At 45.7% G+C, this 17,803-nt stretch overlaps 1 protein-coding gene across 1 annotated transcript in view; it reads right to left on the bottom strand.

The window, feature by feature from the left end:
* The window catches only part of CLMP (CXADR like membrane protein), a 96,567-nt gene that overhangs the window by 5,823 nt on the left and 72,941 nt on the right, over positions 1 to 17,803 (bottom strand). Inside the window, 1 exon segment of the mRNA XM_027036774.2 lies at positions 905 to 1,106. Coding sequence (XP_026892575.1) covers positions 905 to 1,106 — 202 coding nt within the window.

Below are 17,803 nucleotides of genomic sequence, written 5' to 3'. Positions count from 1 at the left end.
TCATCTGGTCAACTTTTGGGTGGGGATTCAGTAGCCTTTTGCTACCTAACTATGCTTTACACCACCCCCAGAAATACACGCCCCTTCCATCCCCTGTGTGTGCGTGTGTGCACGCGCGCACACACACACACACACACACACACACACGCAAAATTCTGGCTGCTTCCAGTGGTGCTGTTGTAATTTGCAGAGGCTCCCTCAGAAACCTCCTCATCACTTCTCAAAGAGGACACTGTTCTTTAATTAGAAATTTTAGGGGTGTCTGGGTGGCTCAGTCAGTTGAGCATCTGGCTTCAGCTCAGGTCATGATCTCACGGTTTTTGACTTCGAGCTTCGCGTCGGGCTCTGTGCTGACAGCTCAGAGCCTGGAGCCTGTTTTGGATTCTGTGTCTCCCTCTCTCTCTGCTCCTCCCCTGCTCATGGTCTGTCTGTCTCTCTCTCTCTCAAATAAACATTAAAAAAAAAATTTAAATAAAATTAAAGAAGAAATTTTAGGAAAGTTGAGTGTGATTCTACTAATACTGAAACAGGGACAGAAGTCTGTTAACTCGGAAGCAATTAAATGGAACTCAGCAGCTCTCGCTGTCAGAAACCAGAAAGGGAGTTGAATCGTACCTGTGAGATTTAAGTGAAATACAAGAACACCACTTAAACGTCAAAGGAGATTTAAATTTTGTAATGCACTACCAGGGAAAATTGTGATTCTTCTTTCTCCTTTTTTTATGTCTAAAATACAGAACATAAACTATAGAACATACACACTTCTTTCCGGAAACTGGACTGGCTGATCTCTGCATGCACAATGCAGGGTATTGAAAAGTTTCATACCCCCATGATGCATTTGGCTATTCCTCACAGAGACCTTATTACTAAGATACAGGCGTTTACGTTGGTGCTGTCTTACCCAAGACTTTTAAGGTGACGTGGCTCCACACATAGCGCCCTGAATTCTTCACCTTGCAGGTGTACCGGCCCTCATCACTGGGCTTCAGAGGCTCAATCTGTAGGGAAGCATCTCCTGCCAGGAAATTGGAAGCAAAGGCCACTCGGCCCTTCTGTTCCTCAGTCAAGTTACTGTAGACATGATGACTGGAGTAAGTGATCACCTGTAGGACAGACCAAGGCAGGGTCAAGCAATGTGGCCCTCAGCCTTCCTCTCCTGCTGATGTCAAGATAAGGGATGAGAACACTCCTAATGGAACAATGCAGCCAAGACTGGGGCTGATTCTAAGGGTCCAAAAGACCTCTGTTCTAAATGAAGTTAAAAGCACAATATGTTTCTCTAGGCCTTTCTCCTCCTTCCCCAAATAGCAACACTTCATATTTGTGCACGTTTTAATTACAGAGTAGCAACTGTTTCACTAAATTCTCAGAACCGTTTCATTTAATTTTTTTTTTTTAAGGTTTCTTTCTTTCTGAGACAGAGGGAGGGAGACCGAGCAGGAGTGGGGGAGGGGCAGCGAGAGAGGGAGACCCAGAATCAGGCTCCAGGCTCTGAGCCGTCAGCACAGAGGCCGACGCGGGGCTCGAACTCACGAACTGTGAGATACGACCTGAGCCGAAGCGGGCCGCTCAAGCGACTGAGCCACCCAGGTGCCCCAGACCCATTTCATTTCATAGGTAAGGAATTTTAAACTTGAGTTACTTGTGTAATCATGACCACACAGCTAAGGCAAGGAAGGAAGCTGACGCACAATAAATGCATCAAGAGCTGGCTGTGAGGAGAACTGGCAGAATGGCATGGGAAGGAGACTTTCTAACTTTTGCATTTCCTACGAACTGCATGTGAGCTGTTCAAAATACACAACACCCAGGGCAGCTGGGTGGCTCAGTCAGTTAAGGTCTGACCTCGGCTCAGGTCATGATCTCGCAGTTCGTGGGTTTGAGCCCCGTGTCGGGCTGTGTGCTGACGGCTCAGAGCCTGGAGCCTGCTCTGGATTCTGCGTGTCTCTCTCTCTCTCTGCTCCTCTCCCACACACACACACACACACACACACACACTTTCTCTCTCTCTCACTCTCTCTCTGCCCCTCCCTCACTTGTGCTGTGTCTCTCTCTCTCAAAAATAAACAAACATTAAAACATTTAAAAAAAAAATACACAACACTCCTTGTTCTGGGTGCTTTTACATCTAGCTTATTTCTCACATGATTTTTGCAAGTTAAGTAGTCCTCCTCCTGTCTTATCTGTGGTTTCACTTTCCATGGTGTCAGTTACCCAAGGTCTGGAAGCAGATGACTGTCCTTCTGACATATTGTCAGAGGCCAATAGTAGCCTAACACTGTATCACAACGCCTGTGTCGTTCTCTTTGTCCGTCTCATCACAGAGGCACTCTGTCATCTCACATCATCACAAGAAGAAGGGTGACTATGGTACAATAAGATTTTGAGAGGGGGAGAGAAAAACTATGGTCGTATAACTTTTAAGTCATTTTATTATTAGTTATTTTATTAATGATTGTTAATTTCTTACTCTGCCTTACTTATCAATTAAATGTTATCACAGGTATGTATGTATAGGAAGAAACACAGTGCAGATAGGATTTGGCGTTATTCATGATTTCATGCATCCAGTGGGGGTTTTGGAACACATCCCACGTGGGTAAGAGGGGGACAGTGTATTCATGATCTCCATTTCACAGACAAGTAGCAGAACTCGGATTTGAACGTCACCGTCTAAGGCCATTCAGTTCGTTGTCCCGGTATACCACTTATCTCTCAGCCACTTCCTGTGGCCATGTCCATTCATTTCACTGCTCATTAACTGCTTTTCTAGAAAGTTTGGAAATGAAGGAGGAAAAGCGACACTATCAAATCAATCTGTTTTGTTCTTACAAAAGTTTAGAGTCCAGGGGTTCCTGGTTGGCTCAGTCGGTTAAGTGTACAACTCTTGATTTCGGCTCAGGTCATGATCTCACGGTTTGTGAGTTCGAGTCCCACATTGGGCTCTCTGCTGTCAGCATGGAGCCTGCTTGGGATCCTCTGTCCCCCCCCGCTTCTCTCTGTCCTACCTCTGGTCACTCTCTCTCTCAAAAATAAATAAACGTTAAAAAAAAAAAAAATCAAAAGCTTAGAGGCCAGCCAAAGGGTCCATGCTTAAAAGTCCATGCTTAAAATTCAAGTCTAATACTGAGGACTTCATTGTTTGACTTTCCTTTGTGTGGGGTGTCACTGACAATTAGTAAAGGGAAGTCGGGTGGAAAAAAAATGACATCCCTTCCTTCCATAAAATACATGTGAGCCATCATGCCTTTGTTTTTCAAGGCAGGGAAACCAAAGTTTAGATCTCTCTAGCAAAAAAAAAAAAAAAAAAAGAGTTTTTGTGACGTTTCACCTGCCTGCATCACAGCCCATAGTTCTTGAATCCTTCCTGGGTTCTGTTCCTCCTTTGTCTCACCCCTGTTAGTCACAAAAACCATACTGATCCACCAAGACTTCAAGCTATATAACTTCAGCTTTGCCCTTCATACCACTCATCAATCATATTCTTAAATTCGTTTGATTTTAAATGCCAGCAAACATTTTTTTGGAATGACTGCTTCCCATCAGGTCCGGGGGAGGCTATTCAGATGACTAAAACCCTCTTCCTGTATTCAAGTGATTTAAAATCTAATGGGATTAACAAGGAGAGAAGTATAAACATAGAAAAAGGATTAATTAACTTGAAATAGTATTAGAGAGAATGTCCCAGAAAAGTTGGAAGCATTCGAGTTAGGCTTTGAAAGATAAGTAGATGAAATAAGAGATAACAGAGGCAGGGCGAAGCGGGCTGCAGGGAGCATTCCAGATACACAGAAGGCACTAAAAACAGGCTTGCAGGCCTAGGGGAGTCTCCCAGGCACATTTCTGGCTGCAGCTGTTCAAATTGTTTCGCTCCGCTCAAGCCCTGCACCCCGTCCTCTATCACAGGATGCTCTACAATGCATCAAATGCTTTCCTGAAAAGATTTGAAGCCATCCAAGAAAACGTCCATCCGTTCTCTCTCCATTATGTCAAAACCCTTCAGTGGCATCCATGTTACCTTTGCCATCTTTCTGAGAAACAAGTTTTCTCCTTTCTCTGCGTACTCTTTTTCATCAGCAAACATGTATTGCGTTCGCATGGCAGGGTACAGGGTCGGGTGCCGGACAACAAGCAGGAATAAGACACCAGAGCCTACCCTGAGGACCTCACACTCTTGTGGGCGACACATTGGGGAGAAGAAAGTGAGAGAAAAGTAAAGGTAGACCCTGCAACCGATACTAAACTTAAGACATTTTCGGGGTGCCTGGGTGGTTCGGTTGGTTGAGCGTCCAACTCTTGATTTCAGCTCAGGTCATGATCCCAGGGTCATGGGATGGAGCCCTGTGTTGGGCTCCACGCTGAGCGTGGAACATGCTTAGGATTCTCTCTCTCTCTCTCTCTCTCTCTCTCTCTCTCTGTCTCCTCTACGCCTCCCCCCCACTCACGCGCTGTCTCTCTCTCTCTCTCTCTAAAATTAAAATAAAAAACAAATAGACTTAAGACATGTTTAGTATTCAATTCCACCCACTCGTTTCAACCAGCACTACTGTTGTGATCATTCTCATCTCTCTGTGCCAACACAGTTTGGGCCCCAGTTTCATATTTCCAGCTGCGTCTGTATTTCTGCCCTCTGCAGCCTGTAACATTGTAAACTGGATGCCAAGTTAATACCAATGTAAAACTCACAGGGGCTCTTTTCCAGCTCAAAAGCCTTCAGTGGCTCCCGGCCACCTCTGAATGATGACCAGATTCAGTCTAGAGTCCTCACAGTGACCTCTGCTTTACCTTCCCAATCTCAGCTCCTATTGGCCACCTCCCCTACCTGCATACTATCAGGTAACATCATCTCCCTTCCGTTAATACAGGTTATGCTTTCTTTGTACTCCATGCCTTTGCCCACTGCATTTTCCCACACAGAAACTCCCTTTTCTCCATCTCTCCACATAAAGAATTCCCAATCATTCTCTTAAATCCAAAATCAACGTTAACTTCGTGTGACACATTCCCTGTTAATGACACTCAGATTAATGGTCTCTTCTCTTTGCTCTCACCCATAGCGTTTTTTTGTGTTTTGTTTTGTTTTGCAGCATTTTTATGTGAGGAGAAATCGTGAAAGACTTTGGTCTCATAGGTTGCTGGATCCCCTTCCTGTAAGGCTGGGTGTCGTCCAGGAGAGCGTTGAGGGCATTCGGGTTTTATGTGTCTGTTGCCCTGAATGGTCTTTGGCTAGGCTGTTTTGCAACTCGGCAGTCCTTTCGTGAATACACAGTCCCTGAAAACAGACTCTGTGCTTGGCACTGTGCTAGAGAGGATACCAATTCAGAGAAAATTGTTCTATGAACGTGTTGAGGACCAGGACGTACCAAAATACGCCACTTTGCACGTGCCTAAGAATTCATTTCAAATGCTGAAGGTGTTTGAGTTCCTGAAGTTCCTTATCAGACCTAAAAGCAGAGCCTCTCAAAAGAATTTGTCCTAAGTCCCCTCCTGAGAGCAACTCTAATCTCTTCGAGGAGACCAGAAATCTGGCACCACACCCCCCACCCGGACAGACAAGGTCACAGACTAGCAGACCTCCCATCTGTTCTTCTGAGGGCGCATTTCTTTTCCTCAGAAGTCATTTGCTTTTCCCTAACTGCCCTCCCTCCTCTTCCCTTTCCCCCACTAAGTTAGGCAGACAGCCGAATTCTAGCCACCACTTGAGGTTACTCATCTGTGGGTATTCGCTTCATGCTACATAAATGGTACACAGAAGTTACAAACTTGTTTGTCAGTTTCCTGTTAATCTGTCCCTTGAAATACAAGGGTTGTACATCTGAAATATAAGGGTATGTGTCAATTGCATCTCAGTAAAAAATTTTACACTTTTTCAAGAGAGACAACAAACCAACAAAAATCTTTTGTCAGTCCAATTTATAGTGCCTCAGCTGGAGATCCTAGGAAGACAAAGGGGAAAAGATACTCTTTTCCCTCTCCTGCAGTTTTAAAAGACAACTTAGAAAAGAAAAGGGTAAAGGGCACCTGGGTGGCTCAGTTGGTTAAGCGTCTGGCCTTTGGCTCAGGTCATGATCTCGCAGTTCGTGAGTTCCAACTCCGTGTCGGGCTGGAGCCCGCTTCCAGCTCTGTGTCTCCCTCTCTCTGCCCCTCCACCACCCCTGCTCACACTCTGTCTCTCTCTCTCCCCAAAATAAATATTAAAAATAAGGGGAAAATTATGACCCTCCTATACATAGAAATAGGCCCATGTCAAAGATTTTATTGCACTCACTAATAAATGATGGAACCAGAAAGATTTTGCAACAGGTTCAAATGAGAATTGGACTAAGATTCATAGAATCCTTCGGACATCTTTAATTTGCATTTCTACAAACAGGAACCACAGCTATGCGATGGGTAGGAAACAGGGAAATCGCTATGGGCATTCCACGAGTTAATTTCTACTTCTGCGGAAATTAATACGTGAGGAAAATTAGACCCTAATTCATCTCCGGAAAATATGGAGTCTAAGCATGAAGATGATGTCTGGGAGGGACCCTGTATGTGGGAGGTGAAGGCAAGTGTTCCTATTGGGGTAGGGGGGGAGCCTCGAAGGGTTAGATTCCTTGAAGACCGCCCCCCTCTGCCCTGCCCCTACTCCCCGACAGCCTCCTCTGTCAGCAGGTGGCTTCACGGTTCAACTCTGCAAATTGAATAAGGTGGTCAAAGTAGACCTTATTGGAAGGAGACAGGACAGTCAATACTTGAGATGTGGAACTAACCTTGGAGCTTTCTAGGAGAAAGAGAGTTCTAAGTGGAGGAAAAAGCCAGTGCAGAGACCCTAAGGCAGAAGAGTGCCTTGACATACTTGAGGACCAGCAGAGAGGTCAGGTAACTGGAGTCAGCCAGGGGAATCGTAAACGACGAAGTCAGGCAGTGGGACCAGATCCTGCGGGGGCGGGGCTCTGGTCCATTATAAAGATGATGATTGCTTTCATTTTGTGGAAGTGGGGGGCTATTATAGGATCTTGAGCAGAATAGCATCATGATATGATTTATTTTGAGAATAGGCTGTAGGAGGCCAAGAGTGGAAATGGGAAAACCAGTCAAGAGGTTATTCTAGTAAAGATCCAGGCAATAGATGCACAGCCTTTATGGTGGTAACAGTGGAAGAGACAAGAAGTGATCAGATTCAAAGTGTACTTTGAAGATGAAACCAACTGGATCTCCCAATAAACCAACACCCTTCTTTAAGCATTTTTTTAATGTTTATTTTATTTTTGAGACAGAGACAGAGCATGAGTGGGGAGGGGCAGAGAGAGAGACACACACAGAATCCGAAGCAGGCTCCAGGCTCCGAGCTGTCAGCATGGAGCCCGACTCGGGGCGAGATCTTGACCTGAGCCGAAGTTAGATGCTTAACCGACTTAGCCACCCAGGCGTCCCGTGACCACCTTATTTAAATGTATATTTGTGGTATGAGAAAAAGAGAGGAATCCAGGACCACGCTCAGGTGTTTGGCATGAGCCTCTGAAAAGAGAGAACAAAGCCAGGGAGAGGAGGTTTGGGGTCAGAGTGTGCACAGTGAGGGGAATCGGGAGTTTGGTTTCAGATACTTGTTAGACTCCCAGAGGAGGCATAGAGTAAGTAAGCAGTTGCATAAAAATGAGTCAGATATTGGGGGGGGGGGTGGGGGCGTAGTCCTGGAGATATACATTTGGGGATTCTAAGCTTGTGGATAGTATTTAAGGCCATGAGACTGGATAAGATCCTGGAGGGCACGAATCTACAGATTAAGAAAAGAAGGCATAAGGAGGCTATCCAAATGGTGGGTATCTAAACACAAAGGTTAAAACTCACTAAAATACCACGGGGTTGGTGGGGGGGGGGGGCGCCTGGGTGGCTCAGTTGGTTAAGCGTCCGACTCTCGATTTTGGCTCCGGTCATGATCTTGAGGTTTGTGGGGTGGAACCCCATTGTCGGGCTCTGTGCTGACAGCGCGGAGCCTGCTTGGGATTCCTTCTGTCTTCCTCTCTGCCCCTCCCTCATTCACGCTTTCTCTCTCTCAAAAATAAACATTTAAAAATAAATAAATAAACAAACTTAAAATACCAACCTCAGAGTAAAATTGATAATGCCATCTCGGATCTCTTTCGCTGACTATTCAAGTCCAGCCTTTGCTCACCGTTTCCAGCCTCACCCCTGGATGAGACCGCCTCTGCCTCCTACCCTCTCTTTCCTAGAGACTCAGTGAGTTGAATCCTGAAACCACCTGCTAAGCAGGAGGCAGTAGGGGAGTAGGGGCAGCGGGAGCAGCCTCAAAGGGTTTCATTACACTCATTATCATACAAATGGAAGACCTCTCCCTACTCCAGCCTGAACACCTGCCCACAGTCTCCCACAGGCACCACAGGGAGGTCACTCCTGAACTTCATCTTCACGCAGGGGAATATTCTGGAAAGTACAGGAAATGCATGACTTCAATCAAATGTGCAGTGTTTACTTCCGGACAAAAGTTTTACCTTGAAGTTCTGCATTCTTTTCAACAGGGAGCTGTAAATTACGGGGGAGGCGACAGAGGGAGAGAAAGGGATTTAGCTTCAGGAATTTGGGCTTTAGAGCCTAGCTCTGAAATCTGTATTGGGCAAGGGGCTTCACCTTTTAAAGTCTAAAAGGTATGAAGCCCCGCACGGTCCATGAGTTCAAGCCCCGGTCGGGTTCTGTGCTGACCGCTCAGAGCCTGGCGCCTGCTTCAGATTCTGTGTCTCCCTCTCTCTCTGCCCCTCCCCATGCCACCATCTGTTTCTCTCTCTCTGAATAAACCTTAAAAATGAATGAATGAATGAATGAATGAATGAATAAATAAATAAATAAATAACTAAATAAATAAATAAATAAATAAAAAGAAGGTTTGAAGCCCAAGTTTTCTGGAGAAGAATTAAGGTCTAATATTCTTCACGTATTAAAAGAAAATTACAAAAACAATTCTTAGCTCCACAAGCTTATAGTACTAATTTTAAGAGCAGATATCTGTGGAAGGACCTCGTTCCTTTGCTCACTGACCATCCAGTGACTGCACTGTGACAAATTCAGCACTCCGCCCCGGAGTTAGGAAAATATGCATCAGGCCTAGAAACGAAAATCCATCAACACGACGCAATACGTTCGGCCAGGGGGTTGTGTTTTTATTTAACAAACACGTATGTGGTATTTATTTTGTGCTAGGCACTGTCCTAAATACAAGTATTAACTCCTCTCATTAAAGAGAAAACCTTGGCAGTGAAACGTTCACGAGATTAAGAAGATTAAGGAAGTGAGTCTCTGAGACAAACTGCTTAGACTTAAGGCCGTTCTTTTGTTTCACAAATACTTAGAGAAGGTCTTCAACGAAGTGGGTACATATATCCCAATCTAAAATGGGGCGGCTGCAGTCTGGTCCTACTCAAGTGGGGCTGTTTTTGTGGGCCCTCCTATGTTCACTAACTCATTACTGCATTCCCATGGAGACTGGGCATCCCAGCAAGGAGTTCTTAGGGCCAGGCAGAGGTTTCTTTCCTATTCTTATCCCTTAAAATGTGACCAACCTTGTGTGCCAGGCTACAGCCAGTAATGTGGAGAAGAAAGGCAAAAGAAATATAGATAAATCTCCCTACAACTTGCAGCTCATTGGGGCATCTTGGTGGCTCAGTTGGTTAAGCACCCGATTTTGGCTCAGGTCACGATCTCGCCGTTCAGGAGTTCGAGCCCTGCGTTGGGCTCTGTGCTGAGAGCCTGGAGACTGCTTCGGATTCTGTTTCTCCCTCTCTCTCTCTCTCTCTGCCCCTCCCCCTCTTGCACCCTGTCTCTCTCTCTCTCTCTCAAAAATAAATAAACATTGGGGCACTTGGGTGGCTCAACCGGTTAAGTGCCCGACTTTGGCTCAGGTCATGACCTCACCGTTTATGAGTTCAAGCCCCACATTGGGCTCTGTGCTGACAGCTCAGAGCCTGGAGCCTGCCTCAGACTCTGTCTCCTCTCTCTCTGCCCCTCCCCTGCTCACTCTATGCTTATCTCTCTCAAAAGTAAATAAATATAAAAAGATTTTTTTAATAAATAAAAAAAAGAGAATCATATTTTTTTTTAGAAAGAAAGGATAGGTTTCTTGGGGGCTAGTGGAAGGAGTGACCATAGAAATGCCAAATCGCTGAGACAATAGCAAGAGGAGGAAATAAGTTAGTGATAGGAAAAAACCTGGAAGGCTGAGATCTTATCTCCTAAGACTGAAAGTTGGGGGCTGATGTTTGGAGTAAGATGGGAATGCCTAACGCGTGCTCAATTAGTGTCACTTTCTTTCTGACTTCTTCCTATTACCTCGTAGGTGCATAATCACTACGAGGAAGTTAGTTTGTAACTTCCTAGGAAGAATGAAGAGATTCTAAACCTAGAAACTGGTAAAGCGCTGGGTAATTCCTTCCCTTTCCTTTCCTTTCCTTTCCTTTCCTTTCCTTTCCTTTCCTTTCCTTTCCTTTCCTTTCCTTTCCTTTCCTTTCCTTTCCTTTTCTTTTTATTTTTGAGAGAGAGAGAGAGAGCAGGAGCTCAAGCACGAGCAGGGGAGGAGCAGGGAGAGACAGAATCCCAGGTGCTGTCAGCGGGGAGCCCGAAGCGGTCTCTAACTCGTGAGATCATGAGCCGAAATTGAGAGTCAGATGCTTAACCAACTGAGCCAGCCAGGCACCCCAAGAGCTGGGTAATTTTTATGCATTTTGGGGTTTTGTGGGTTTTGGGAAGTTGGTGAACCTTTACACATAGCAGGTACATACAACCGAAGCGTAAGTCTCATGAAATAGCTTTTCCAGTCGGTGGTGGGAAAAAAAAAAAAAAAAAAGTCTGCTCACTTAGAATCCACTACAGGGCCTCGATTTTGAAAACCTTAGCCCCAAGGCTGCACCAGGGCACAGTGATTGAGAGTGAGCTGGCTGGAAAGTCCGCCGGTTTACATTCAAATGGGAGCCCCGCCACTTAGAGCTGTGTGATGGGGGTCAGTTAATCAACCTTTCCAAACCTTTAGTTCCTCAATTGTAAAACAGGGATAAGCTACTTCATCGGGTTTTTGTGGCAATGAGAGAATAAGCGCTCACAATTACTTTCATTAGTCTGATTCTGGGTTTACGAAAGCCCCTAAGGGTTTCCAAAATTGTCCAGCCCAGTACCCAAACAACATTAGTCATTCCATACATTTGTATATTAAAGCTTCCCTAGCTGAAAGCCTCCATTTGTTTTCCATCAGCTGTGTGCCCTATGGACCAAAGCTTAGCCCTCTGAATGTGGCACCTAAGGCCAGTACAGCCTGGACTCCACCTCATCTTTGGTCCCTGTCCTCACCTCTCTGAAGAGCCTAGTCCCCAAATTCGATGTCCCTTGATTCTGGAACAACACCCTCAGATGTGTCTTTGTCTCAGATCATGCAGTCTTCTTCTTTTGAAATGCTTCTCTTTTATTTTTGCCTACACAACACCTACAGGCCTCAAGATCAAGCTCAAGGGCCAGCTTCTCTGTATTCTAGCCTTTCCTGGCTCCCTGTGTGGAATCACTGACTTCCTCCAGCAAGCCTCAGCCCTTTGGGCAAATCTCCACCACAGCACTTAATACATTCAGGTAGGGCTGACTCCTGAGAACTTTTCTCTCCTTTCCCCCAAATCCTGCCCCCCATTATTATTATTATTACTTTAGAAGATTTTATTTTTAAGTAATCTCTACACCCAACATGGGACTTGAACTCACAACCCCAAGATCAAGAGTCACGTGCTCTACCGACTAAGCCAGCCAGGAGCGCCCCCTCCCCCCCCCATCCCATTAATTAATGGAAAGAAAAAAGGGGGGGGGAGACAACCAAGGTAAGTAGTTAACATCTTTGGAAAGCGGACATTATACAACTCCATAATAATCTGACTATAATTAAATAACCATGACCTAATATAAGCATTTTACAATCATTTATGACACAGGTTGGGGATCAGTTACAGCCTTGCAGTTTGTCTCCATTTTTTCAGACACACATTTAATCTTAGATACCTGTGTCTCTTTGTTTTGCTGTGTGATTTTTTTTTTTTTTAGTTTAAAATAGTTTTATAAGGATATGTTATAACATACGACTGTTGACGCCACCAAATTTTGATCATAGAGCTTATTTTGTTTGGCAGCAGCGGGCAGGTTTTCCAAATAGTCATCATTTTTCTCTGGTCTGCACAGACGTCTTCTCATTAGCTGCCTTCTGCTTTTGTTGCATTATCTCAGAGTCCCTCAGCTTTCCCTGAGAGGTAGTCAAGCTATCCTCTTTTTGATGAGGGAGCCTAAGGCCAGCTGACACCCCGCAACCCCCTTCCCCCGGCCCAGGTGGGACCTGTGTGACATTCCTCAGGCACTCCAGGCAGCCCAAGAACAAAGGAAAGAGAAAAACCAATGGTTGACTGATAGAGATCACAGTTAGCCAGGATAGGAGTCTCCCATCACTTTACAAAAGTCTTAGTAAATTGCAAGAAAAAAGCAATCTTATCAATAGCCTAATCTCCAGAAACCCATAGACTCAGTTTCCTGGAGCCCCAACATCACCCTCCCCTCCATAGTGCCGCGGGGAACAAAGGCAAGAAAAAAATGGTAAATAAAATTAAGTTTCTTTAGAACCTGCAGCCCACTGACAAATACTTGAGACAGGCAGAGTAAAACATTCCTCCAGGAACTCTCAGTCTTAAGGTTAATGCCTTACTGGAGGGAAGATAACTTTAGTTCAACAATAACAAGGCCTCCGCAGTCCTCTTTAGCATATGAAAGTCGTTTTGGGAACCTCCCTTTGGCCTTTACCTCCCCCGACTCCACGGGTCCTGTCCCCTGCTTTAATAAAACCACCTTCTCCTCCCAAAGACCTCTCAGGAGTTCTTTCCTGGCCATGGGCACCAGACCACCGCCCACCACTCCAAAACCACATCATTTTCTTTTTCCCTTGCTAATTTCCTGGGGTTTCTTCATGTTTTTCTGGCGGGCAAGTTCTCGCTAATTTCCGAGGGCCATGCAGACCCTGGACCGAGCCCGGAGGAGAGCTACTGGGGAGAGAGCAGCGGCCTCCCAGCTCGCTCAGCGAGGCTGTCGGTCATGCCCACCGGCAGCTCTTGAAGGCTAAGCCCCTAGGGGCGCCCTCTGAAGGGCAGACACCTCTGCTCCTCCCACAGCCCCGCCCGCCGAGGCCCTGCTTTGTTGTGGTTTTAATTCTAGGAAACCCAGAGCTGAGGCTAAGTCCTTGTTCCAGGTGTGACGGGAGAACAGTGCACATACATTCAATCCTTCTGCAAACAGACAACAAATGAAGTACATGAATTGCAGCTGCTGTGGGGCTGTTTGTCTTCTGACATTCCAGGCGGACCCGTTCCCAGCGCATTTTTGAGAGGAGGACGGTTTGTTAGGACCTAATGGAACAGATGGAGCAGCTCAGCTTTCTAGCAGGGGCTCTGCTGCGCCAAGGGCCCCGCGCAGTAATCGTGCAACTGCCTTGAACGGAAATGAACGTAGGCCCCTCTCTGTGGTTTTGATGAGGGTTTTTCCTGTTCGGTATCAAAGAAAAGGGGCAAAGGGAGAAAGGATGTGCCAGAGAGGTCTGGCAGGGGAATGAGAACATCCATGTCCTAATTTCTTCGTCTGAAAAATAGAAGGGAAAGGTCTCCATTGTGTGTGCATTGTGCGGGGGGGGGGAGGTGGTCACTCCGACTTTGGAAATTAACTATGTGCCCATCCCTAAAACCAGGAGGAAAGCTCCAGAGTTCTAGCGGCCATGCTACCCACCTGGACTGAAATTCATATATTCCCCAAACTGCCTACCCACCCCCAAGCGTTTCCGGCACCTCTGAGCATCCTAGACAAAAGGGGTGGAGCCAATTCTGCTCAGATTGAAACGCAAAGCTAAACTTGGGGTCTAGATCATTGGCTAGCCTACCTTAGGCACCACCTCCGTTCCAGCCCCTCCCGGATTTTTTTCCCACCCTCACTCTCATTCCGGACATGGTGCCAAATTTACCCACTACATTTTTATTATGCCCATCGTGATGTTCCAACTACCCATGGCTATAGTTTAAGCCCTTATTGTATAGCTTGAAATTGTTCAACTGACCTTGCTTCCATTCGAGTCTGCTTTAAATCAGTGCGGCGCTGCGCGGGCCGGAGTGATCATCTGAGATGCATATATGTCCCTTTCACTCCTAAAATCCTTCAAGAAACTCCATGACATCATAGAAAAGGATCTGAGCTCCCTAGCATGGTACACAAGACCTTTTTCACGTTCTGGTCCTGCAACCTCTGCGTGCTTACGTTTTGAGCTCCGCCTGTGCTAGCTGCTTACTTTACCGTTTCCCAGAATATTGCAGCCTTTGCGTCTGTGCTCTTGGGGGATCCTCAGGGCAGTGCCTTCTATCAACAGTCAGATCAGCTGTGACTTCTTATAGGGAGCTGCCCTTGGCCTTTCCCCCTCCTCCAACTAATTCTGGCCAGTGGCTCCTCCTTTATGTTCATCTAGAACGCTCTGCTTCTATCATGATCTATGTCAAATTGTCTCTTTACACATTTATCTCTTCAACCACCTCCTTCATGACAGAGTACGTATATAGTGGGAATCCAGGGTTTATTCAATTTAACCTAAATTGCTTTTTGAACTTTTAGAACGTTCAACAGTGCCTGGCTTGTTCCAGCATTAATTAGGGCCCTGGCATAATTCGTTCTGTCTGGAACAATTTTCTTCCCACGGTCCCCTGATTTCCCACATAGCACGTATTATAACTTCAAATTATTTACGAAGGGAACATAGCTAGCAGTTAACAGCCCAGGTACTGACATCACAGTGCCTCATTTCAAACTGCAAAATGGGTGAACTTCTGCATTTTTCTCACTGTGTGTGTGTATGTGCACATGCTGTATGTGGTTCCTTTCTTTTTTGCAAAATAGGACTAGTAATCCTGGTTACGAGGATTAAGTTAAATGAGATCATTTGTGCTAAACAAACTTGAACCTGGCAAGTAGCTAATAGTGCTCTCTGCTTAAAAAAAATTTTTTTGTTTGTTTTAAATCACGGAATGGCTGCATTGTAAGCCCCATGAAGGCAGGGACTTGGACATCTTCTTCAGTATTGTAACCCAGTGTCTACCATGGCATACGGTAGGTGCTAAATAAATGCATGTAATCTGAATGACTGAATAAATGATTGATTCTTACTTTGGAGTATGATAGGAAAAGATAGGATTCAGTAGGCAGAGAGGGAAAGGATAGGACCTGAGGTCCCTGGGGGGCTGGGGGTGGGGGGAAGCACATATTTTGGAACACCGCTGGGAGTGTCTGACCACAGCAAACTCCCCTGGGCCTAAAGTTCCTCTTAAGACTATAACTCACACCAGGGCGCCTGGGTGGCCCAGTCGGTTAAGCGCCCGACTTTGGTTCAGGTCATGATCTCGCGGTGTGTGGGTTCGAGCCCCGCGTCGGGCTCTGTGCTGACAGCTTAGAGCCTGGAACCTGCTTCCGATTCTGTGTCTCCCTCTCTCTCTGTTCTTCCCCTGCTCGTGCTCTGTCTCTTTCCCAGAAATAAACATTAAAAAATAAAAAAAATTAAAAAAAAAAAGAACGTAAGAGACACCACCTACCCCCCTCAGGATTCCCTCAGGAATTTGACAAAAGACCTAACTAAAATAAGTAGTCATAAAACATATGACCCACAAGGAATGACATGGCCATAGACCACCCCTCATACAGTGCAGTGGTGGCCATCGGGAATGGACCACCCAGCACTTAGAGCTTATTGAGCCAGAAAGGGTGTGACCTGAGAGGGAACCAGAGGGGGATGGGAAGGGGAGTGGCAACCAGAACCCTATAAAACAAGGACCCTTGTCTATCGCAGGCATTCACACTTTGAAATGCCCCCTCTCTGGAAAGAGAGCTTCCATACTATTCTTACTCTCTGATTTTCCACTCTAATAAACTTCTGCCTGCTGCTCATTCTGCCTCCACCTCTTCATTCTTCCAAGTGGTGAGACAACGAATCCCGGGTATTGAGAAAAAAAATCCTACGACAGGAGTATGAATTGAAGACAAGTAGGGAACTGTCCCTGCTTCAAACGTCTCTGAAAGGCCTGCTTGAATCAACAATTAACTTCTCAGCCTTATATTCGCTTGGCTACATAAGCATGCAACCTTTCTTTTTCTTTAAATGAAAACTCGTGGCTAAAAAGTTAGATGAGCGGAGTTTTTAATTTTTTTAATTTTTATTAGCAGACATGGCTCTTATTTGCTTCATGCAGAACTGAGACTATCATGTCTATGATTGACTAAGACCCCGTTGGAATCAATATGCTCAGGTTAAGGTGACCTTGCTCTCCAGAGAACAGAGAGTCTCAGGACGATGTACTATGAGAACAAAATGACAAAGTGATGTAGGAGCTAAAATCCAACAGTTACCTTGGATTTTTTTTTTTTTTTAGTGAAAATCTTAGCTTTGGGGCACCTGGGTGGCACAGTCAGTTGAGCATCAAACTCTTGATTTCAGCTCAGATTATGATCCCAGGGTCACGGAATCGAGCCCCATGTGGGACTCTGTGCTGAGTGCTCCCTCTGCCCTTCTCCCCTGCTTGCACGCTCTCTCTCTCTAAAAAAAAAAAAATAATAATAATCATTTCTTTAAGGGTGCCTGGGTGGCTCAGTAGGTTAAGCGTCTGGCTTATGCTCAGGTCATGATCTCATGGCTCCTGTGTTTGAGCCCAGGGTCGGGCTCAGTGCGGACAGCTCAGAGCCTGGAGCCTGCTTCGGATTCTGTGTCTCCCTCTCTCTGTCCCTCCCCCGCTCTCACGTGTGTGTGTGTGTGTGTGTGTGTGTGTGTGTGTGTGTGCGCGCGCGCGCGCGCACTCTCTCTCAAAAATAAACATTAAAAACATTAAAAAAATTTATAAAAAATAATAAAAACCTTAGCTTCCCCCAGCACAAAACATGGTATGAAATCAGCGGTATAGACAGAGGAGAAGAAAGGACACCTTTCACTTTTTAGTAGGGCAAGAGGTAAAGTTCTGAAAAGGACAAAAAGTCTAAAAAGTCAGCTTCCCTGGTATTCTGTGTGATGTTTTTAAATCACAAAACTTTCGACCAACAGATTTTTATTTATTTATTTATTCTAGATTTTGTTTTTTAAGCAATCTTTACACCCAATGCGGGGCTCCATGTCACAACCCCGAGATCAAGAGTTGCACACTTCACCAATGGAGCCAGCCCAGGTGGCCCTCAACCCAAAGAATTTTTAAAAGTCAGTGGGTAAATGGAATAGGAAGAGTTACCCTAGAAAAGCCAGGTGGAGGAAAGGTACAGAGGCTGAACGCAGCCAAGTCAGACAGGATAATACAGTAGCTAACTTAGTTCTCGCTCGGTAGAGACCAGCCCAGCGGATCGTTGGGAGCAAAGCACTCACTACAAGCTCTGTTGACACTGCCCCAAAGCACAGAAACACCAACGGACCTCCCATCCTGAGCACCGAAGACCCAGGGTCAGTTCCTTCATTTTTCCAACTTCAGAACCCATATCAATTCTTCTGCTGGCCAATTATTGAAGCGTTAACATTTTCAGTCCCGTCCTGCGTTGTATGTGGTTTGTCGTATTATATACAATCTCCGAGCTTGCGAGTCATGGCTTTGTGCAAAACTTACATGTAGGCAGGTGGTAATGGTTTCAGAGGATGGGGAGGAGCAGGCTTCCTAGTATAGATTTGGGGTTCTGGCCACTTGGCTAGGGAGTCAAGCTACTGTATCTTAGCTCCCTTCTTAGGAAAGACGCTAAT

This window comes from Acinonyx jubatus, chromosome D1 (genome assembly GCF_027475565.1).
Source record: "Acinonyx jubatus isolate Ajub_Pintada_27869175 chromosome D1, VMU_Ajub_asm_v1.0, whole genome shotgun sequence".
Taxonomy (NCBI): Eukaryota; Metazoa; Chordata; class Mammalia; order Carnivora; family Felidae; genus Acinonyx; species Acinonyx jubatus.
The sequence above is the reverse complement of the archived record's forward strand: the minus strand, read 5'-3'. Positions and strand labels throughout refer to the sequence as shown.